Source organism: Taudactylus pleione, unplaced genomic scaffold (assembly GCF_031769625.1).
Source record: "Taudactylus pleione unplaced genomic scaffold, aTauple2 ptg000017l, whole genome shotgun sequence".
Classification (NCBI taxonomy): Eukaryota; Metazoa; Chordata; class Amphibia; order Anura; family Myobatrachidae; genus Taudactylus; species Taudactylus pleione.
Genome location: NW_028284419.1, coordinates 6,085,792 through 6,107,717, shown reverse-complemented (window position 1 = coordinate 6,107,717; position 21,926 = coordinate 6,085,792). Strand labels below are relative to the sequence as shown.

The 21,926-nt window shown below is 45.1% G+C and overlaps 1 protein-coding gene across 2 annotated transcripts in view; it reads right to left on the bottom strand.

Annotated features, from left to right (window-relative positions):
- The window catches only part of LOC148540769 (carboxyl-terminal PDZ ligand of neuronal nitric oxide synthase protein-like), a 131,476-nt gene that overhangs the window by 5,099 nt on the left and 104,451 nt on the right, over positions 1 to 21,926 (bottom strand). Inside the window, exons 1-2 of one of the 2 annotated variants that reach the window (XM_088482010.1) lie at positions 8,936 to 9,653; positions 7,262 to 7,562 (exon numbers count right to left, since the gene is read on the bottom strand). In XM_088482010.1, coding sequence (XP_088338136.1) covers positions 7,262 to 7,551 — 290 coding nt within the window. In that variant the 5' untranslated portion in view covers positions 7,552 to 7,562; positions 8,936 to 9,653. Of the gene's footprint in view, positions 1 to 7,261; positions 7,563 to 8,935; positions 9,654 to 21,926 lie in introns of those variants that run through there. The other variant, XM_088482009.1, reaches the window with a different exon arrangement.

Genomic DNA, 21,926 nt, shown 5'->3' with positions numbered 1-21,926 from the left:
TAATGTGTACTAGTAAGATATAGCAATGAGTAAGGAGTAGAAGATGTAGCAGTGAGTAAGATGTAGCAGTGAGTAAGGGGTAGAAGTAAGATGTAGCAGTAATAAGGTGTAGCAGTAAGATACAGTAGTCAGTAAATAAACAGATAACACATGTTAAATGGTGTAACCAGATGCTACAAAGGCCTTCCACTCTGTTGAGTGGAATTATCTTTGGGAGATCCTGGTGAGATTTGGCATATTCATATAATTGCAAAAATGCAAAGAAGAAAAAAGGGGAATCAGTTTTAAATGGTTGCACTCATGTCCCCAATAGAGATTAATAATTATTTTAAAATCACTTTTTTATTATTAGGTATACATTAAAAATATGAGATATGGTAAGAACTTACCCTTGTTATCTCTATTTCTACGAAGTCCATAGGGTTCCACAGGATACCTTGGGGTATAGGTGTGACGTCAGTCGCAGGGCACCAAAGAGTTAAGCTTTCAGCCTCCCAGGATGCACTAGGTCCCCCTCCTATACCCCGCCCCCGGGCCAAGGCACCTCAGTTAGTTACCAAGCCATAGGCCGGAGGAGGAGAAGGAAGAGAGAGAACAAAGATCTGGACACATACAAGAATCACATTCTCACCAGAGGGAGACGGAAAACCGGTGACCAGAGCAAAGCCCATCTGCAGCACAGGTGCGACAGGGCGGGAGTCCTGTGGAACCCTATGGACTTCGTAGAAATAGAGATAACAAGGGTAAGTTCTTACCATATCTCATATTTTCTACTTCAGGGTCCATAGGGTATCCACAGGATACCTTGGGGATGTCCCAAAGGAGTATCCTTTAAGGGTGGGGACGCTCCTGTGCAGAAAGGAGAATCCGCCGCCCAAAGGAAGCATCCTGAGAGGCGAAGGTGTCAAACCTGTAATACCTCACGAAGGTATGGACAGAAGACCACGTAGCAGCCTTGCAGATCTGAACTGCCGAGGCACCACGTCGAGCTGCCCACGAAGGACCCACAGACCTAGTGGAATGAGCCTTCAGAGAAGGAGGGACCGGTAGGCCTTCATGAAGATAAGCTTCAGAAATAGCCATACGGATCCAGGCTGCCAAAGTTTGCTTTGAAGCAGGCCAACCCTTTTTACAGAAGCCATAGAGGACAACAAAGCGTCCGACTTCCTAAACGAAGAAGTGCGGTCAACATAAGTCCTTAAGGCCCGCACAACATCCAAAGAGGCCTCACCCACGGAAAGACCCGGTGAGTTAAAGGCCGGAACAACTATTTCCTCGTTAACATGAAACTGGGAAACAACTTTGGGAAGAAACTCGGGCCGAGTGCGGAGCACTGCCCTGTTCCCATGAAAAACCAAGAAAGGGGGTCTACAAGAAAGAGCCCCTAACTCAGAAACACGTCTGGCCGAAGCAACGGCCAGAAGGAAAACAGTCTTAGCTGTTAGCCATTTAATATCCACTGAGCCCAGTGGTGCAAACGGCGGTCCTTGGAGAGCCCTCAGGACCACAGCCAAATCCCAAGGCGCCACAGGTGGAACAAAGGGCGGCTGAATACGGAGAACACCTTGCATAAAGGTGCGCACATCCGGGATTGTAGCAATCCTACGGTGAAACCAGACAGATAGGGCCGAAACCTGTACCTTCAAAGAAGCAAGGCGAAGCCCATGATCTAGTCCCGCTTGCAGGAAGGAGACAGACGAAACTCCCGAGGTGCATAACCTCTCGGTCGACACCACTGGAAGAACGTATGCCACACGCGATGGTATATCCTCGCGGAAGACGGTTTCCGAGCTCGTAACATGGTACGCACCACAGAGCTGGAAAACCCCCGGGACCTCAGCATGGCCGTCTCAACAGCCACGCCGCCAAAGACAGCTGAGTCAGGTCCGGGTGAAGACAAGGACCCTGAGACAGAAGGTCCGGTCGTAGCGGCAACCGCAGAGGACTGTCCATGGACAGACCCTGAAGGTCTGAGAACCAGTGCCGTCTGGGCCAAGCGGGAGCTATCAACAGGAGCGTCCCTCCTTCCTGTTTGAATTTCCGGATTACCCGTGGAAGAAGGGAGACCGGAGGGAACAGGTATGCGAACCTGAACGTCCACCGGACGGACAGAGCATCCACCAGAGACGCCCCTTCGTCTCTTGTGCGAGACCCGTACACCGGCAACTTGTTGTTATGCCGGGACGCCATGAGGTCGATTTCTGGAAGACCCCACCTGTCCACCAGTAGTTGAAAAACGTCCGGGTGCAGGGACCATTCCCCTGGATGAACGTCCTGGCGACTTAGAAAGTCCGCCTCCCAATTTAGCACTCCCGGGATGAAGACCGCTGATATGGCCGGAAGATTGCGCTCCGCCCAAACCAGGATCTGAGAGACCTCTACAAGAGCCGCCCGACTGCGAGTTCCTCCTTGCCTGTTTATGTAGGCCATGGTGGTAGCATGGTCCGACTGGACCTGCACCGGGTGACCCTGGAGAAACCGCTGTGCCTGCAGGAGAGCATTGAAGACCGCACGGAGTTCCAAGATATTTATTGGAAGCTCCGCTTCTGTCGGCGTCCACCTGCCCTGGAACAAGTGTGGACCCGAAACTGCTCCCCAGCCCCGAAGACTGGCGTCCGTTGTCAACAGGACCCAATTTGGAACCCAGAACGGACGTCCCTTGTTGAGGTGGGTCGTCTTTAACCACCACGCAAGGGACAGGTGAACCTCCGGGGTGAGCACAATCGTCTGGAACTTCAGAGACTGAGGCAGCCCGTTCCACTTGGGACAGGATCAGGTGCTGCAGAGGTCTGGAGTGAAACAGGGCGTATTCCACCCTGTCGAACACCGACACCATGGAGCCCAGTAACCTCATCGCCGAGTGTAAGGACACCCGGCGGCTGTGCAGACAACTGCGCAACCTTGACTGTAAAGCAGAGATCTTGTCCTCCGTCACGAAGATCCTTTGCTGTCCCGAGTCCAATAAGGCTCCAAGATGCAGAATCCTCCGAGACGGGATTAGAGTGGACTTCTGCCAGTTGATTAGCCAGCCGTGCCGTTGCAGCAGTGCAATGGTCAGGTCCAAGTGGTGTAGCAGGAGCTCTGGAGATCCTGCCACCAATAACAGGTCGTCCAAGTACGGCAACATGCGGACTCCTTGCAGCCGCAGAGAAGCCGCCATGACCGCCATCACCTTGGTGAAAACACGTGGTGCTGTCGCCAGGCCAAAAGGTAACGCCCAAACTGGAAGTGGTCGCTGCGGATTGCAAACCGAAGGAACTCTTGATGGCGCAAAAGAATAGGGACATGCAGGTAAGCGTCCTGTATGTCCAATGACACCATGTAGTCCCCAGGTTCCAGCGCCAGAATGATGGACCGTAGGGTCTCCATCCGAAACTTCGGGACCCGCAAAGACTTGTTGAGTGCTTTGAGGTTGAGAATCGGACGATATGACCCATTGGGTTTCTGTACCAAAAATAGATTTGAATAGAAACCCTGGCCCCTCTGGGAGAATGGAACAGGCACTATAACTCCAGCCTGGAGCATAGTGTGCAATACCTTCCGCAGCTCCGTAGCCTTGTTCCGGTCTGATGGTAGACCCGTGGTGAAGAATCGAGCCGGGGGTCTGTGCCGGAAGGAGAGGGCATACCCGTGGGAGACCACCTCCAGAACCCAAGTGTCTGTCGTAGTGAACGACCAACACCGGGAGAACTGCAGCAGGCGGCCTCCCACCCTGGGATCCCCCAAGGGGAGACCCGGACCGTCAGGCCGCAGGCTTGTCATCTGGCTTGGGGGCCGGACGTCTGGTACTCCATGCCTGTTTCCGGGGCTTGACCGATTTCTTAGGGCCAGCCTGTCGAGGAAACGACTGTGGTTTGGTCCTGCCCTGGGCCCTAGATGACCGAAAGGACGATGGTCCAGAACCAGAAGGAGCAGCGGCCGACGGGAGACAAGCAGATTTGGCTGCCGCCAGCGTGGCCACAATCTTATCCAGATCCGGACCGAAGAGAACTTCTCCGGTAAACGGCAACGCTTCCAGACCTTTCTTGGAATCTGCGTCCGCCTTCCAGGATCGCAGCCACAAGGTGCGACGAGCAGCTACCGCTGCTGAAGAAATTCTAGACACCAGAGTACTAATGTCTAGAGCCGCCTCGTTGATGTAGGGGGCCGAATCACGGAGATTGCCAATCAACTCCGCCTGTTCGGCCGGACAGTCGGATTCAAAAGAAGCCTCTAATGAATCCGCCCAGCGCTCCATCGCTCTGGCAACCCAGCAAATGGCCATAGCCGGCCGTGCTGCCCCCCCTGCAAGGGAATAAGCGGACTTCAGGCAGATTTCTACCTTGCGGTCCGTAGCATCCTTAAGGGAGGACATGGATGGCATCGGCAATATGGCACTACGGACAAGACGGGTCACGTGAGAATCCACCTGTGGAGGGGATTCCCACTTAGCAAAATAATTATCCGCGAACGGATAAGCCACCGCCAGGCGTCTCTGCGGCTGGTATCTTTTGCCAGGTTGTTTCCACGCCTCCTCTAAATGGTCCACCAACTGACCCGAAAGAGGAAAGACTGTGGCATCGCCCTTCACATCTTTGAAAAAGGCATACTTAGATTTAGCCGCTGGGGGAACTTCGTCCTCAATCACCAAGGCTGTGCGGACCGCCCGAATAAGTCCAGGAATATATACTTTGGACTTAGCATCAGCGTCCTTAGTATGGAGAGGTTCCTGATCGTAAGGATCCAGAATCTCCCCATCATCAGACGTCCCTTCGTCATCCTCATAAGGAGCGGACAGAGACGCCACCGGCCTTTTATGAGGCCGCATCACAGACTCCCCTTGCAACACATCCGACAAGTGCTGTACAGAACTCGTCAGGGAGTTAACCCACGCTGGCTCCTGAGAACCCGGGAGCGGGGAAATAGGGAGAGTGTGGGGTACCACCAATTGTCGTGGGAACCCCTGCATGGGTGACGACACCACAGACTGCTGGGACAAACCCATCGGAGTAAACGCGGGCTGCGGAGCTAACTGGCCCACTAAAGCTGTTAACGCCTGAGCGAAACAAGCCCAGGGCGGCTCCTGTACCGGTGCTGTAACCGTAATAGGCCGCGCCATGTACAAACACTGCCGGCAAAGGCCCTCCGCGCTACCCTCCCCCTCCGCTAACGGTACTTTGCACGTGGTACACTGTAGCCGGAGGGGAAAATCACTTTCAGACATGATGGCACCACGTATGTGACATCTCTCACCAATTAAGTATTAAATAGGCGAGAGACCACCCTGCAGCACCGCACCGCAAGGGCTTTAGCAGAAAGAACAGGGACAGTAATAAAGCTGACAGTTTAGAGAAGAAAAGTTACAGGCAGCGCTAGCACAGTCACATACAATGCAGAGAAATAACAATTCCTGCACTAACAGCGCTGATCACTCAACTACACAGACACAGGGCCTGGTAGGACACAGCGCTGCATACACAGACCTGAGCCACAGCGGAGGAGAGGTATGCGGGGGGACCCAGACCACGATGCTTCCTTCCAGACTTCCAGCAGCGTTCACCATGCGTTGCAGAGAAGATGGCCGCCGAGGAGCAGAGAGAAGCTGGCCTGGGGGAGGAGCGCTGACACAGGACCAGTCAGCACAGTGCAGAGAGGGCTGTGTGCAGCGGGGGAGGCGCCGGCTGTGAGACAGGGAAGGCGCGCTCCCCTGGCATGCATTTAACCCCTGGGACGCCGCAGCGCTACCGCTCTGCTGCGGTCCGCTGTCCCAGGGGGTAGTGGAAGCGCAGGTTGGTCGCCTGGCTCCACGCTGCAGCCAGTCCCCAGGGAGCCCCCTGCCTGGGGACTTAGGACCATGTGATCAGCGGGGACCCACCGCGGGACCCCGCTGCTTACCTCTGTCCCCCTTGAATCCGGCCATGGTCCGGAGCATCTGGGGTCACCGCTAGCTGTGACCCCAGACGCCCACCAGCATCCCCGGATCAGTACCGGCGTTCTGGTACCGGCGGGGTGTAGGGAAGACAGCATGGACGTCAGGACTGACTGTCCATGCTGTTCATCCAGATGTGCAGCCACAGCTGCATGAAGAAAAAGCTTCAGGGGCTCTTCTAGCCCCCACTCCAACAGGTGCACCCGACTCCGGCCGGGCACCAAACTAAACTGAGGTGCCTTGGCCCGGGGGCGGGGTATAGGAGGGGGACCTAGTGCATCCTGGGAGGCTGAAAGCTTAACTCTTTGGTGCCCTGCGACTGACGTCACACCTATACCCCAAGGTATCCTGTGGATACCCTATGGACCCTGAAGTAGAAATACAAATATCTTAAAACCCATGTTATAATGAAAATGCTGGTTATTGCTTAATATTCCAGATTTTGATATCAATGATTTCTATATACCCTTAAATTGGGTCAGATGTAGCGAAATATAAAAGCAACGGATAGTATGAAAATAAATAGTGATGAGTAGAAAGAAAATTGAGGAGAAAGAAAATTTCTATAAAGAAATATAAAAACAAGGCTGTGCGCTGTCCCTCTTTTTTTAATGTATAATAAAACCATTTGGGGTGTGTGTTCGGTTTTAACTAAGTGTAACACCAGAGGTAGACTGGTACTAAACTTCTAAAGGGATATCACTTCTTCATCTTACTATACTGAGTATGGTGACCCGCAGCTTTTGCAAATACTGTACTACAGGTGTGTCCTCAAACAATTGCGCCAAACAACCTTTCTTGGCGCACCATGTCCTGTAAAACATGGCTTGCGCCGGGCGTCTTTTTCGCCCAAATGTGCATCTTAGTCACAACATAATGCGACAGAACCGCTTCACAAGACTGCTCTGAGTAATCTGATATGCGACACTTGTTTATCTGTATGTGACGGAGTCTGAATCTGTATACGAAGTGCTACAATGCAGAGGCTGCGGCTTTTATTCATGCCAAGTTTCGCTGTACAGATACAGACTCGGGCACACAGATATACAAGTGTTGCTTATTAAATTAATCAGAACAGTTTTGTGATGTGGTTTTGTCAAATCACATCGCTGCTAAGACGCACATTCGATTAAAATCAAAAAGGCTACATTGCTCGGCGCAGCTCACTTGCGTCGCACAGCGTATTGAGGCTAGGAGTATGAGGACACATCTGTATTCTCTTTTTATAAAAACAAGTACCACATCCCTGGATGCATTCTGCAGCAAATCACAACAGTTGTACATGTTCTGGAGTCTCAAAAACAATTTGGAAAAAACTAATTATCTTTAAAAACTTTCTGATGAAAGACTCACATTTCCTCCTCCCCATGACTGAATGTCTGCTCTTTACTGGATAGCACAGATGCTACAGTCTTGTTGACTTCTGTGAGACCAATGTCCCCTCGGTCAGTGTCTCTTCTACGTAAGAAATCGTTCACCTTGGCTCCAACAGCCTTTCCTAGGTTCTTCAAGTGCTGAGTGCTACCTGCCAAAATGCTGACCCCTGGCAGGTCTGCATTGCTCTGAGCAGGCTTTGTCAGCTGGGTGAGTGAACAGCTTAATTGTTGCTTTGGCATTTTTGCTACATTGGAGTTCTGGAACATGCTTTGGTCAACTACAAAATAAACAAAGTATTAAGGACAGAATAAGAACAGAGAGATCAAAACTGAAACACAGCTACACGTATGTTGGGATGTACATTAATGTGCCCGCTGCAGAATGGACGCAGGTATCAGGGGCTGACATCAACACTTGGCACAGGTCAAGATGCCATGACTTTACATGTTATACACGTCTTCCTTGTGACTTACAGCTCACACAAAACGTAAGGCCTTTATCTACTAAGCCATGGTGCACAGTAATACGAGTGTAACCTACTGTGCAGTACTCATCCAACCTACTGTGCAGTACTCACCCGTCCTCTATCCCTCCAGATTTGTTACTAGTGAATGTCCTCTGATGAGAAAGTGACTTTCCATTGACCATCAGAAGGCATCATTCTAACATGGGAGGTTATAGAGCAGGGGTGGGGAACCTTTTTTCTGCCGTGGGCCATCTTGATATATATAACATTATTTGCGGGCCCAGTGCAGGCCAGGCACCTTCCGTGTGACAACACACAGGGACGGGGTCACAATCGCCGGTGATTACAGCAATGCCCAGAGCATCCTGAGGATGCTCCAGGGAGCTGTAAGGGCAGCGGTGTGACCATCTGAAGCATCCTAAGAATACTCCAGGTGGAACTACTGCATAGATTCTGGCTGCAGGGTGCCATTCTAGGAACCTTCAAGCCAGATGAGGCTAGCAGAAAAAAGCTCAGAGGGCCAGACCAAATGATTCCGGGGGCCTTATACAGCACCCGGCCCTGAGGTTCCCCATCACTGTTATAGAGGAGGAGAAAATGTGCAATGTACTTTGTACAATCATTCATCCACATATAAAAAGGGTTAGAGATCCCCAAGCTGGAAGAAGACCAGGATGTGTTGTATGGTGGACTTTTACTTACATGTAAATGATGTAAAGTAAATGTTCCAAAATATAAACCCACTGCTTACTTCTACTGTATTTATGTCTCCAGTCTAGCCACCTGTCATAGCTGACAATTTACTTAGTGAATTAAAAGAAACATGGAACAAGATCTACACATCATTTTGCTATCAAGCTGCTGTTTTTCAGTTGTAAACCACATAACTGCCGATTTACACAAAGTCCCCTTTCTGGCCAGCACAAAGGAAAGATAACCACATCACGTCACTCATCACATGGCTATATCGGCTTCCAGTATAGCACAATGACACTCAGAGATGAAATGTGCATACACCAGAATCATTGTATGAATGAGACAATCACTAAAACGAGATGACATGTGAACAACGTCTGAGCCATAGAAGGGCTTTGTTTCACAAACCGACACAAATTAAAAAATAAAATAAAATACAATTTGCCACAGCTGTTTAAAACCACCAGGGGGAGACATGAAAGTCTTACCTTACTGAGAAAACTCGGACAGCAAATGTTAAGAGGGAGACATAAAAAGCATTTGAAACCAAATGATTTATATATTAGGCATAATCTGCTATAACAGCATTCGGAGCACATGTGAATAGCTGTGTCCCCAGTTTAGTGGACAGCCATCTCTAAAAAAATCAAATGCTATGTTATTATACTTATCTATTCTATGCATATTAAATCCTAAAACAAGTACCTATAATTTCCTGAATAAATAGCCTTATGGCAGTAACACATATCCTATATGTTTCTTAAAAAAAGAAGTACAAAACAAACAAAAAACACAATAATGGACCTCCCAGAGCTACAACTTCTTTTGTTCTTCAAGTGGACATTATAGTGAAAAATGTTTAGCATTATACAATGTATACGCCTTTATTTGGTGAATAACAGATCTTTAAATAAAGGGATTTTCTAAATAAGAACTGCTACATATTAATTTGACCTTCAGAAGCAGACTTTCATAAGCTAGGATGCCTGATTATTACATTCTCACCTGGCCTAGACCTTTCATATAGCTTCAGGGAGAGAAAGGATTTTCCTGACAAGTGGATTGTATGGAATTAAAGTATGATGGGAAACATAAATGCAGCCAGACCAGTACTTCTTCCACAGCTTTCCCCAGAGCAGAGCATATCAGAGTTCCATCAGCAATTCCATTAGTTATCACACTTTCTATGCGACTCCACAAAAACAGCAGAATGAAGCCATATATTATAATGAGAAAGTGATAACAGGGAGGATGTTACTCTCCTTACCTGAGGAAATACTTTCAGGCTGTACAGCTGAGTACTAGTCTGGTGACCCAGAGAAACACTGCAGTACACAGCCCACATTGGGGCTCTGAGATATCATTTAAATTGGTTTCCAACCAACAGATATTTTAGCTAAATACAATTTATATCCAAATTTGACGACATAACCCACTGCACGTTGTATGAGACGTGAGGAACTTTAGGTGGCCTATTAGAGGATCCAATCACATCCGTTGAAAAAAATGGTTAAAAACAGGCAGACTGACCACACTTATACGTCTGCATATCTTATTATTAACCTGATGTAAATGTCTTTTATTGCAGTGGTTGTGATTTAGTTTAGTTTCACATTGCTAATGGCGGGTCGCACCTGGGATCTGTGCACATATCGATCCTGGGTTCGACCCGCCCGAGACACCCTTTCAGGCTGGCGGCACAACCCAGCACTAATGTCAGGTCGATGATATCACCGCCATCGCTTGGAAATTATCTCATTTCAAAGCGCAGACTCTCCCTATGCAGTGAACAGGATCGGGGTCGCCTCGACTCGGAATACCCATTACACAATGCAGTTGGTGATGTCATAGTGCTGTATCACTAAAGGTGCATACACACGGGACAATATGCTGTATGAACGATATTGGTGAAAGATTTCCCTTGAACTTTCTGTAGCGCAGGACAAATGATATTGGGTGAACACACTTAACCAGCATGGCTACCACAGCATTCTGCAGCGCCATGCCATCCCATCTGGATTGCGATTACTGGGACCATCATTTGTTTTTCAACAAGACAATGACCCCAAACACACCTCCAGGCAGTGACGGTTCTAGGTGCGGGCTAATAGGGCCGTCGCCCAGAGCACCGACACCTAGAGGGCACCACTGAGCCCCCCCCCGAAAAAAAAACCTAGAAGGAAAAAAAAAATACGCTGGTCCTAACCCCCCCCTCCCCCCAGCAGCTGCCGCCGGGAGGCTGCATTTGCCGGGCGCCCGCTGATATTTGTTATCAGCAGGCACCTGGCTCCCTCCCTGCAGCGGCAGCCGAGAGCCGGAGCTCACTCCTGAGCTCCGGCTTCCGGCAGAGAGAGTACTATGGGAGGGACGTCATGATGTCATGACGTTTCTCCCATAGATCCGAGGAGCCGCGGTCGGAACGGACCACAGCGGCAGCGGGGCTAAAGGTAAGTATTGTGTTTTTTTTTTTTCAGTCGGAAGCACTGGGGGCGCGATTATAGGGGCATTACTACTGGGGACATTACTACAGTGGGCACTACTATAGGGGGCATTACTTATGAGGGGATTACTACTGGGGAGCATTACTAATGGGGGATCTACTAATGGGGGCTCTACTAATGGGGAGCATTACTACTGGGGAGCATTACTACTGGGGAGCATTACTACTGGGGGAACTACTACTGGGGGAACTACTATAAGGGACAATACTAGTGTGGGCACTACTGATGGGGGCATTACTACTGGGGAGCATTACTAATGGAGGCACTACTATAGGGGGCATTACTAATTGGGGGATTACTACTGTGGAGCTTTACTACTGGGGGAACTACTATGAGGAGCATTACTACTAGGGGCATTACCACTGGGGGTACTACTACTGGGGCCATTGTGTAAGGGGCACCACTGCTGTGGGCATTGTATAAGGGGCACTACTACTGTGGGCATTGTATTAGGGGCACTACTACTGTGGGCATTGTATTAGGGGCACTACTACTGCAGGCTTGTGTATAAGGTACACTAATTTTGGTATTATGTAAAAGGAGTACCACTTTGTGTCATAACATAAGGGACTACTGTGTGGTGTAATTTGAATTGGGGACAATGTATTATAAAGGTAATTACTGTGTGTGGCACAATGTATTATACAGGGCATTACTGCATGTGGCATAATGTGTTGTAAAGGGCATTACTGCATGTGGAACAGTGTGTTATAAAGGGCATTACTGCGTGTGGCATAGTGTGTTATAAAGGGCATTACTGCGTGTGGCATAGTGTGTTATAAAGGGCATTACTGCGTGTGGCATAATGTTATGTTATCTAAAAAAAACTAAGTTCTTTTTTTTTCTCTCTCTGGGGGGGGGGGGGGGTTGCAACTGGGAACTTTCGCCCTGAGCTCCACAATGTCTAGAACCGGCCCTGCCTCCAGGCTATGTAAGGGCTACTTTACTTTAAGTAGGAAAGTGATGGAGTGCTGCGTCAGATGACCTGGTCTCCACAATTACCCGACCTAAACCCAATTGAGCTGGTTTGGGATGAGTTGGACTGACTGGAGAATGAAAGAAAAGCAGCCAACAAGTGCTCAGCACGACTGGGAGCTCCTTCAAGACTGTTGGAAAACCATTCCAGGAGATACCTCATGGTGCTGACTGAGAGAATGCCAAGAGTGTGCAAAACTGTCAACCAAGCAAAAGGGGGCTACTTTGAGGAATCTAAAACATATTTTGATTTGTTTAACAGTTTTTTGTTTACAACATAATTCCATGTGTGTTCTTTCATAGTTTTGAGGTCTTCAGTATTAATCTACTATGTTGAAAATAACTTTACAAAAAATAAAAACATTGAATGAGAAGGTGTGTCCAAACTTTTGATTGGTACTGTATGTATGTATGTATGTATGTATGTATGTATGTATGTAAGTAATAAAAAAAAAAAAAATAAAATATATATATATATATATATATATATAAAATTCACAGATCTAAAGTCTGAAAAGGGTATAATTGATTCAGAGTAAACTAGATCTAAAAGAGCAGACTGGTACTGTATATACACACACTAAAGGAGGGTTAGGGCAGGGGGAGGAGGAGGGTTAGCATACCGACCAAGTGTCGGTATGTTAACCCGTTCGGAATCCTGGCGTCGGGATTCCGACTGCCGGGAACCCAACCCGGTAGGACGTAGTTAATGCTTCTTCAGGCATGTCTGCTCAATGTTGGCTGTGCTAGATTCTGAAGTGGCTGCTCAGGTAAGTCCTGCTCAAGTTCTTTGGTGAGGACTAATCTCAGGTTCATTGAGAAATTAAGTAATTTGGACATTTCTTTACATTTTTCTGTCAGAAATGTGTCTGTCAGTGAGGCAGTGATGTGTGAGACACTGATGTGCTGCTTTTCTGTGAGCAGTGTCCATCTTAGAGTCAATATTGTTTATACTTGTGGAGTGATACAGCTGTGGCTTCGTGATGAGGCTCAGATTACAGTTGGAAGTAGACCAAGCCGAAGGTCGTTGGAAATAATGTACGGTCATGTGATCAAGTGTATACAAATCCTGTTGCTTTTCTCTCCCTCAGTATACCACACCATTATATGTGTGTATATATATATATATATATATATATATATATATATATATATATATTGAAAACAGTCACCCATTCATGCTTTGTATTGGTGAGCAGTATGGGAAAAATAAGCAATTCGTTCAAAATTACGGTTGAAAAAATGAGCCTGTCCTGGAAAATATGAGACATATAGGAGCAGTAGATGAAAATAAGTAGGTAAGAATAAAGATTTTCACCCTCTCTTAAAGGGGTTTAATATAAAATATCTTAAAGGAAGAGACAAATTTCTAGACAGACGTTAGACAGGCAATAGGTCGACAGGGACAAAAGGTCAACACAATAAAGGCTAACAGGATGAAACAGTCGACAAAAAATGGTTGACAATTTTTTTTTTAAATCCTAGCGATTTGTGAAAACCCCAGATTTTCTGCGATTTTTGCTGTATGATTTAAAGCAGCAATGTTAGAAGGTATTATTATTCTTAATATAAAACCAGGTCAGCAAAACTGGAGATAGAAAAGTAAATATATATTACTGTATGATTCAGGAAATGTTTACAATAAAGCAGAGAAAATAACCTACTATTTTCTGTTAGTTACAAAGTTTGCTGCTTATGTTCTGTAAATCAGTGTTTGTAGTTATTGCCAATTTAACAAAGGGATAGAGAAGCTGCAATGCAATTGCCAACCTGCATAATTTTTATTCTCTACCCTCTTACAGGTAGGCACGGTTCCAGCAATGGGAGACAGAATATTCCCTGGTGGCGTTACTTATGCTGTTGCCTTTCTTCAAGTCATTCCACCAAATCAGGCTCCAGCATAGAGACTCTGTCTAATAATACAAAGAACAAGAAGAGTTCTCGGTCTGACAGACAGTTATGGTGCGTACACACTGGGCGATTAAAGTGGACGACTGAACGATAACGATATCGTTATCGTTCAGTCGTCCACTTTATCGTCCATTTTTAACACAAAAAAGATGAACGATGACGACGACGCGCGTTCCCGCGGGTCGTTCGTCATCCTCGTTCATCGGGCTGACATGCAGGCCAACCTGACGACCTCGTCAGGTTGCTGCATGTCAGGGAATGGGTGAGAGAGCCCGGCGCTGAACGATATCGCTAATGATATCGTTCAGCGGCTGTGCTCAATGTCATGAACGACATTGAGCACAGCCTGCCGGGGACACACTAGACGATATCGCTCAGGGAGCATATCGTCTAGTGTGTATGCACCATTAGTGATAAAAAGACTATTAGAGGAGGAAACATCCAAAAGGCAGCAAATGTTTGAGCAAATCATCACAACTGCTACAGAAATGGTCACTCTCAGCACCTGGGACATCCTTAGGGTATCTGCCTATATGGTGCCAAAGGGGAATGGATATGGCTGTGCTGCCTGCTGTCAGCAATTCCCTACCCTCCCATCCCTAGTGCAGCACATCCACAATGACCGTACACAGGGCTACAGCTGCAATCTATTCCACCGAAAGTTTAAGACCTTCTGGGAGAACTCTGAAGAGGTATCCAGCCATGGTACATCTAGGGCACTGGTCAGAGGAGAGAAGAAGCAGCGTGACACAGGAGAAAGCAAGACGCCAATGCAGTATACAATACTGACCATAACCATTTATCTCAGTACAGTATACATGGGAAAATAAAATAATTTACTGTATTTACACAATATTGATCTGGCAGGAGTGGTATATGTATTATACTGTATATAGTATATGATATAGCATATTTTCACAGGTACATTTATATATAACTGGGTGTACAGCATTTATATACCAGCCAAGTGAATGAAAGTAACAAATGTGATAGGTTCAGAAGGAATAAAGACAAATAGTCTTGTATACATTATAAAAGGGCACTGAGGCTTCAGATCATTGATACCATCTTTATGCTCTCAAACCATGTATAGTAAAGTACGGAACCAGTATGAATGACTGGCAGTTCAAGTCCCGACTGCCACAGCCCGATGGTTTAAAATACCAACTGCTAAGGTAAGTCTACTATCCCTACTCCACCCCCCCCTAACCCTCCCTTAGGGGTGCCTAACCCTAACCTACCCCCCCAGTGCTTAAATCTAGCCCCCCCCCGTGCACCCTAAACATAACCCTCTGGAGGGGGGTGCCTAACCCTAACCTCCTCCCCCTAGTGCCTAAACGTAACCCCCCCTTCCCCTAGCCTAACCCTAACCTTCCCCGTGGCGGGTGCCTAACCCTAACTCCTCCCGGGCGGTCCCTAAACCTAACCCCCCCCATCCCCGGCTAAGTGCACACACTTATACCGGCTGAGGACGATTAGTCTGGTGTCCTCTCGGGGTTCCGGTGTAGGGATTAACATAGGCATCGGTATTTGGACGTCTATGTTAAATCCCTTGCCAAGATTTTTGTGTCTGGATTGAGACCAATAACTATATCCCGTATAGTACATTATTATTATTACATGACACAACCCGTACGCTTTTCTTACACTGGTATATCTGGTCACTTGGCTTGAGAGCTGAACATAATCAGATTTTTTTATTCACAGAAGTCATGTGGGACAAGATGCCTTAGATTTCACGCTATTCTTTTTGAGCAGGGAGCTGCGCACTGCCTGTTTTTTAAACAGACAAATGCACCCTGCCCTTACTTGGAGCGCCACACTGACCTCTGGACAAAAGCCGGGATTGGAGGGAATGAGAAGAGCCGTCATAGGATAAGGTAACACCTTTTTTACTCTCTGGGGAGAGACAGGGGACAGGGTTTGCCTGTTTCCCAGGTTTTCTCCCTATGAATTGGGGGCACTGCTGATAGGCATATTATAGATTTATGGGGGCACTTTTGTGTGGCATATTATGAATTACAGAATTGAATACAAATGGGTTTAAATAGCATGCAGTGGTTCCATGTACACATTTAAATGTGTATCGATAATTATATGTTTCAGTTTTGGCAATGTATCACGTCCAAAATTTTGCCCTTCAAAATTAATATGCGCCCTACTCGGTGGTCAGCACCTTGCCCAAAAAATACTAGCGTAAACACTGGGAACCTCACAGAAAATATTACATTTTATATACAGATGTGTCCTCAAACGCATCGCAGACGCAGTGAAACACCACTCAGAGGACCTCATTCAGAGCCTGTCGCAAGCGCTGAGCGCTCGCAAGAGACTCAATGTTTTGGTCCTGACGGAACGTTTGCCGTTTTGTGGGCGGCCAAACTGACATCAGCAGCGATGTCAGTGGGGAGTTTCCTGCTCGATCAGAGCAGGAAACTCCCTGGGACTTGCGGGTGACAAGACCCAACCTTAGGGTCTCGTCGCAAGCCCCGATGGTCACGATGGTCTTGACCATCGCGATCATCACCCTGGTCGGGCGCTAAGCTGTGGGTGGTAACCCACAGCTTAGCTAGCGACCAGGAGGCCGCACAAAAAAAAAAAAAAAAAAAGCAGAGCCCACCCTCATTCAGAGAGCGATCGCTTCTTGCGACTGCCTCTGAATGAGGGCCAGAGTGTACTAGACATGTCGAGCTGCAACTTGAACCGTACTGGAATTAGTTTCAAACACGCAACTTGGTGTGAGAAAAAAAACATGTCCGTCCGCATCAGAGCCTTTCGTTTCACACAGAAATACAAATGTTGCTCATCAAATTGATCAGTGCCAGCCAGCAATGCAGTTTTGTGTCTGCTCCTCCTAGTGCGAATAAGAAGCACGTTTTAAGGGTATTTGAGTGTATGAGGTCACATCTGTAGTCAAACACAGATGTTATTTGCGCTAACACAAATCATTACTATTCAGCATACATACTATACATTTTTAAATTGTAATAAAATCAATCTAACTAAGAAATGTAATCTATTTATGGAAAAGATGAACCTGGACTAATATTTTTGATGCAATTAAATTACTGTGATTAATTCCTTTCTAGTCACATCATTTCTATACTCAACTATTTACATATGTAGTACACATGGAAAAATAGACAGAATAAAAGAAAATTAAAGTGTTGCCATATCACTAGCACAGATATGTCATAGCAAATAGCAGAATGATTTTATGCAGACAGACTGAACTGGTGGGGAATCTTACAAAGCACATAGGACAAACATTACACGCTTCTGGCACCAGCAAAACAATGAACATGAATAGCCCTGCTACTTATTTAGCTAGTGGGAATGTTTCATTGCTTATGGTAGAGGTTCCCAAAGGCGCCCCACCAGTTCAGGTTTTAGAGATATCCATGGCTGAGCACAGGTGACATAATTAGTACCTCAGACAATTTGATGTAACCACCTGTGCTCAACCATTGGCTATGCCTTGAGGAATGTGTTTGGGAACCTCTGGTGTATGGTATAAAATATATGTTGTACGTGTCTGTATTACAGGAGTATGTAAAAGAGAATATTAAAGGGTTTAATAAACATGTCATAATAAACTGTAATTTATGAATACTTAGGGGCATGTGTATCAAAGCTTGATGTGAGATAAAATTGTGAGATATATATCACCAACCAATCAGCTTCTAACTTATGGGGGGCATCCACTAGACGATTTTATCCCTGTCCAACCTCTTAACGATTTTCCCTTGAAGTTTCCCTTGAAATATGACCTTCCACTCTGAACAATATGCAAAAGATTTGCAAAAGATTTGCAAACTATTTGCAAAAGATCTAACAATAAACTATGTTGTTTTAATCTGTAATTGGGAGCTTTCAGCTATAGTGGGCAGACAGTGGTTCATCGTTTGATCGTTCAGCGTGAACGATGTGTAAACGATTTGTAAGCAATCAAGTGAAATTGACCTGCATGTTCAGTCGATGGAGGAGACGATCAAACGACCAGCGGGAGCGCGCATCGTACATCGTTAGAAACAATTACTGCACGATTTGCAAACGATGTTCAAACGATGTTTGAACGATTATCGAACGATTTTATCATTATCGTTCAACTTTATCGTCTAGTGGATACCCCCCTTTACATTTTGCAGGCTGTATTTAAGAAATGATAGTTTGGAGCTGTCAATTTTATCTCACATCAAGCTTTGATACATATGCCCCTATGTGTGCCAGGATTCTACACATATAAAGAGCATGATTCAACAAAGTTATGATATGCATTTCATATACACCCAGATAACATGGATCCCAGATAACAAAAATATACTGGGTGCGGACCTCAACCTATGTTTGTGACCGTGAGGGTTTGATTAGTAACTGCCCCTCCCTTAAATGGTACCCCAAAACCGTTCTTCAAAATACAAGTGATGTCAACAAAAATTTGTATGTAAAGATCTGCACATGCTCAGTATTTCAGTAGTAATTAGTGATGTCATGCTCAGTATATATCAGTAGTAATTAGTGATGTCATGCTCAGTATATCAGTAGTAATTAGTGATGTCATGCTCAGTATATCAGTAGTAATTAGTGATGTCAGTAAGCATTAGTAAGTCTTGGCCACAACGGTAATAATAAAACACCCTGGATAAACCCTCGGTTGTTAATTTTTTTGTTAGGATAATGGAAGAACATGGTAACTACAAAGCCAATACCAAACACTAGGGTGTACATTACCAATATATGATCATGTACTCCTCTGCATGTTCTGCAGCACAAATATTTCTGCAGTAAGTCAAATATTACTATCTATATTCAGAGACACACATAAGGGGCCCAAATACTAAATAGGGTGGCATACCAGGTATAAGCAGACCTCGACCTGCTTTAATACATAGACTAATATATACACAGTGATCATACTCCATTAAAGGTTTTTTCATGAAAATAAAAAGTTTGGATTTAAAGAGACAGAGAAAAAATAGTACAAAGAACAGAGGGAATGTTAGAAATATAAGGTTTATTATTATTAAACAAAGAAGATTATAAGTGCACTTGATACAGACAACAAATTTAATCTTTTCTCCAAGACTTTATCAGCAGATTCTACATTGCATCAGTCTCTTCACCACTAGAGAGAATTAAGGAGTAAACAACGGAGATTAGGGGCCATAAGGAATGGAAAGCTTATTGTGTAATGTCTGTGTGAGAAGCCACTTCTGTACAGCATTCTAAGGGGGAAGATTCATTTCTTTGCGATATGCATGAACAAGAATTACGGTAGAACAACAAGTTTCTGTACAGGTCTATGGGCTGAGAAGAAAAAGCTGTGATATTTGTTGCCGTGAGTTGCCAGGGAACCAGTCCAAACGCTGGCAACTCACAGCCATTGCAAACAATTAGGCAATACTACAACTTCCCAAAGAAAACTATGGGGCCGATTCATGAGATTTGTGGCCTGTGCTAATAGATTAGCACTACAAGCATTTCGCATTGCGCTCCCGATTCCCTTGCAGTTCAATTAGAAACAAAGTCACAGATGTTGTGCGCTATTTCCGTAGTGTGCAACCTATGTAAAGGGCAGACTAGATGGGCCAAGTGGTTCTTATCTGCTTTCAAATTCTATGTTTCTATGTTACATATCCCAGGGGTACTGCACTGTTCCAATATTTTTTCCTTAAAATAAGGATGTTTGTCTACTTAGAAGCTGCAACCCAAAATCTGTTAAAATTTATAATTGAATAGCAAAAAGCCACGTACATGGGTTTTAACCCGTGTTAAGGAATTTTTGGCCAACTTGTGACTAAGATTGATGTCTTCTGATATCAGTTACAGAAAAAGCAGCTTGAAGTAATCAATTTAAAAACAAAAAAAATATGAAAAAAAATAATAATAATTATATATATAAAATCATGAGAAGAACAAAACTACATCTGACAAAAAAAGGAAAAAAGAAAAAAACAACAAGCAAAAGCTCCACAAATAAGGCAGAACAGGTCATCCCATTTTCTATACCACTCAACTTCTAAAACAGGAAACTAAAACCCTGTGTATATGACAATGACATTGTTGAAGCAACATCCAAAATAAAAATGGTATCCATATGACTAATTAAATATTCAGAAATTTAAGTAATGAGGTAAAAGGAAGCATTACTTCAGGTAAATTATTTCTGGCAGTGAAGGAGAGTCAAGTTAAATATAAAAAAATGGTAAAATAAAATTAATAAAAGGAGTCATCATATTAACAAACTACTGGCCACAATGTACCACACAGTAAATAATCTGTTCATTCACTTTCTGATTCTACATTATTCTAAACATCCAGAGCAGATAATGCTGCCCCCTGCTGGTGATATAGCTAAATTCCACCAGAAACACAGCACAAGTGTACACTCATCGCTTTTACTGATACATACTATAAAATCCTGGTACAGTCTAAATAAACACAAGTTACATTACTGACTGTATGCTGAGAGAGAAAACAGAGTGTTACAAATGAAACAATTTAAGAAGAAACATAGTAAGTGAGGAATGGGTGATTTAGCTGTTGCTCTCTTCCACACACCACAGACAGTGCCTAGATTACATGCTAGTAACCCTGGTGTTGTGTCCAAGAGCAAATATATCATGTACAGAATATACAACAAAACAGATGGTCTTCATATGAGACACAGGTGAACATTACCCAGCTGCATCCCATGCAATTACTTGTGTTTCAAGGCTTTGGTGTCAGCTATAGTAGTAGAGTTATGTAATATGGAGGTGTAACGTGTGTTAACATTATAGAACAAAACTTTCTGGAGACTGCAGCTCAGAAGTAATATATCCAAATGGTCCTCTGCTGTACTATGCAGCACGACAGCCTGAGTATTTGGAGAGATGTGGCTGGTAAGAACAAATAATGGGAGACAGCAATTTTGTAAGTAAAAACGGGTGGCCTCCAATGACGGACACGCATAGGTGCACTGCACGGCATAATCACATAGCATATTATACACTGCATTTCCCCCGCTATTAAAACTCCATACATATCTCAAAGAATAACTGTCTTGAGGGAGATCGTATATGTAATTACTTGCTCAATGGAACAATCCCACACCACCACACTCCACTCTCCGCTTGGCCTGTTTGAAAGATAGAAAATAAGAAGGTCCGAGTGCATGAAGGTACGGACACCTATATAACTTATTTCACCCACAAGATAGCAAGGTAACGCAAGAGTGGAGAGCTGCATGGCACCTATAAACACATAAGTGACCCTGCAGATACAGTGAAAAGAGAGACGGAAGATTTACTGACAATACTGTAAATGAATAGGAATATATTACTGAAAAAAAACTGCCCTGTCTTCCCAGGTAATTTATACAATCCTCACTTTGTTCAGCATGCAGAGAAAAAACTGGGTACTTACGGATGCAATGGGAATTTGTTCCGACAACAGAACAAATGCCCTTGAACAGGGATTGCCCATCCACACTTGAACGAGTTAATGAACAACAGAACGTTGACTGTTCCATCCTTCATTAACTTATTATAGGTTCCTAGCGATCTAGACAGGTTTGATGTGCAGCACATCAAACCTAGTGGTCGTTATAGCGACCGTGGGAGTGCGCAATCGCCCGTACACACTGAGCGATGTAGGCGATTTGTCATTAACACACAGTAAAATCGGCCCGACATGGCTCCACTGTGTACCCAGCTCTAGATCCTGTGGGATCAGCATAATACTCACATCACTACGTACTCAGTGCAGCTAATAGCAGACTTAAAGTTTATGTTTTGCATTTAAACCAACTCCCATGTTTATTTGTTTAGGTTCTTTTCCTCCATTTTGCACAGTTGTCATACTATGTAGTGCTCTATTAATATACTATAAGACTCTTAAAAAGTCACACTCCCCTAATGTAGTTTGCAATCCTGTTAACATATACAATATTAAAAAAATAAAAAGGAAAAGAAAAGTGGTTAATATATGATCCATATATTGCTACTGGCAGGGTACTATAATTTACTCACTTCAACCCTGTGATCTAAATGGTTATGAAAAAATAGCTAAACATTTAAGTACAGGTTGAGTCTTCCATATCCAAAATGTT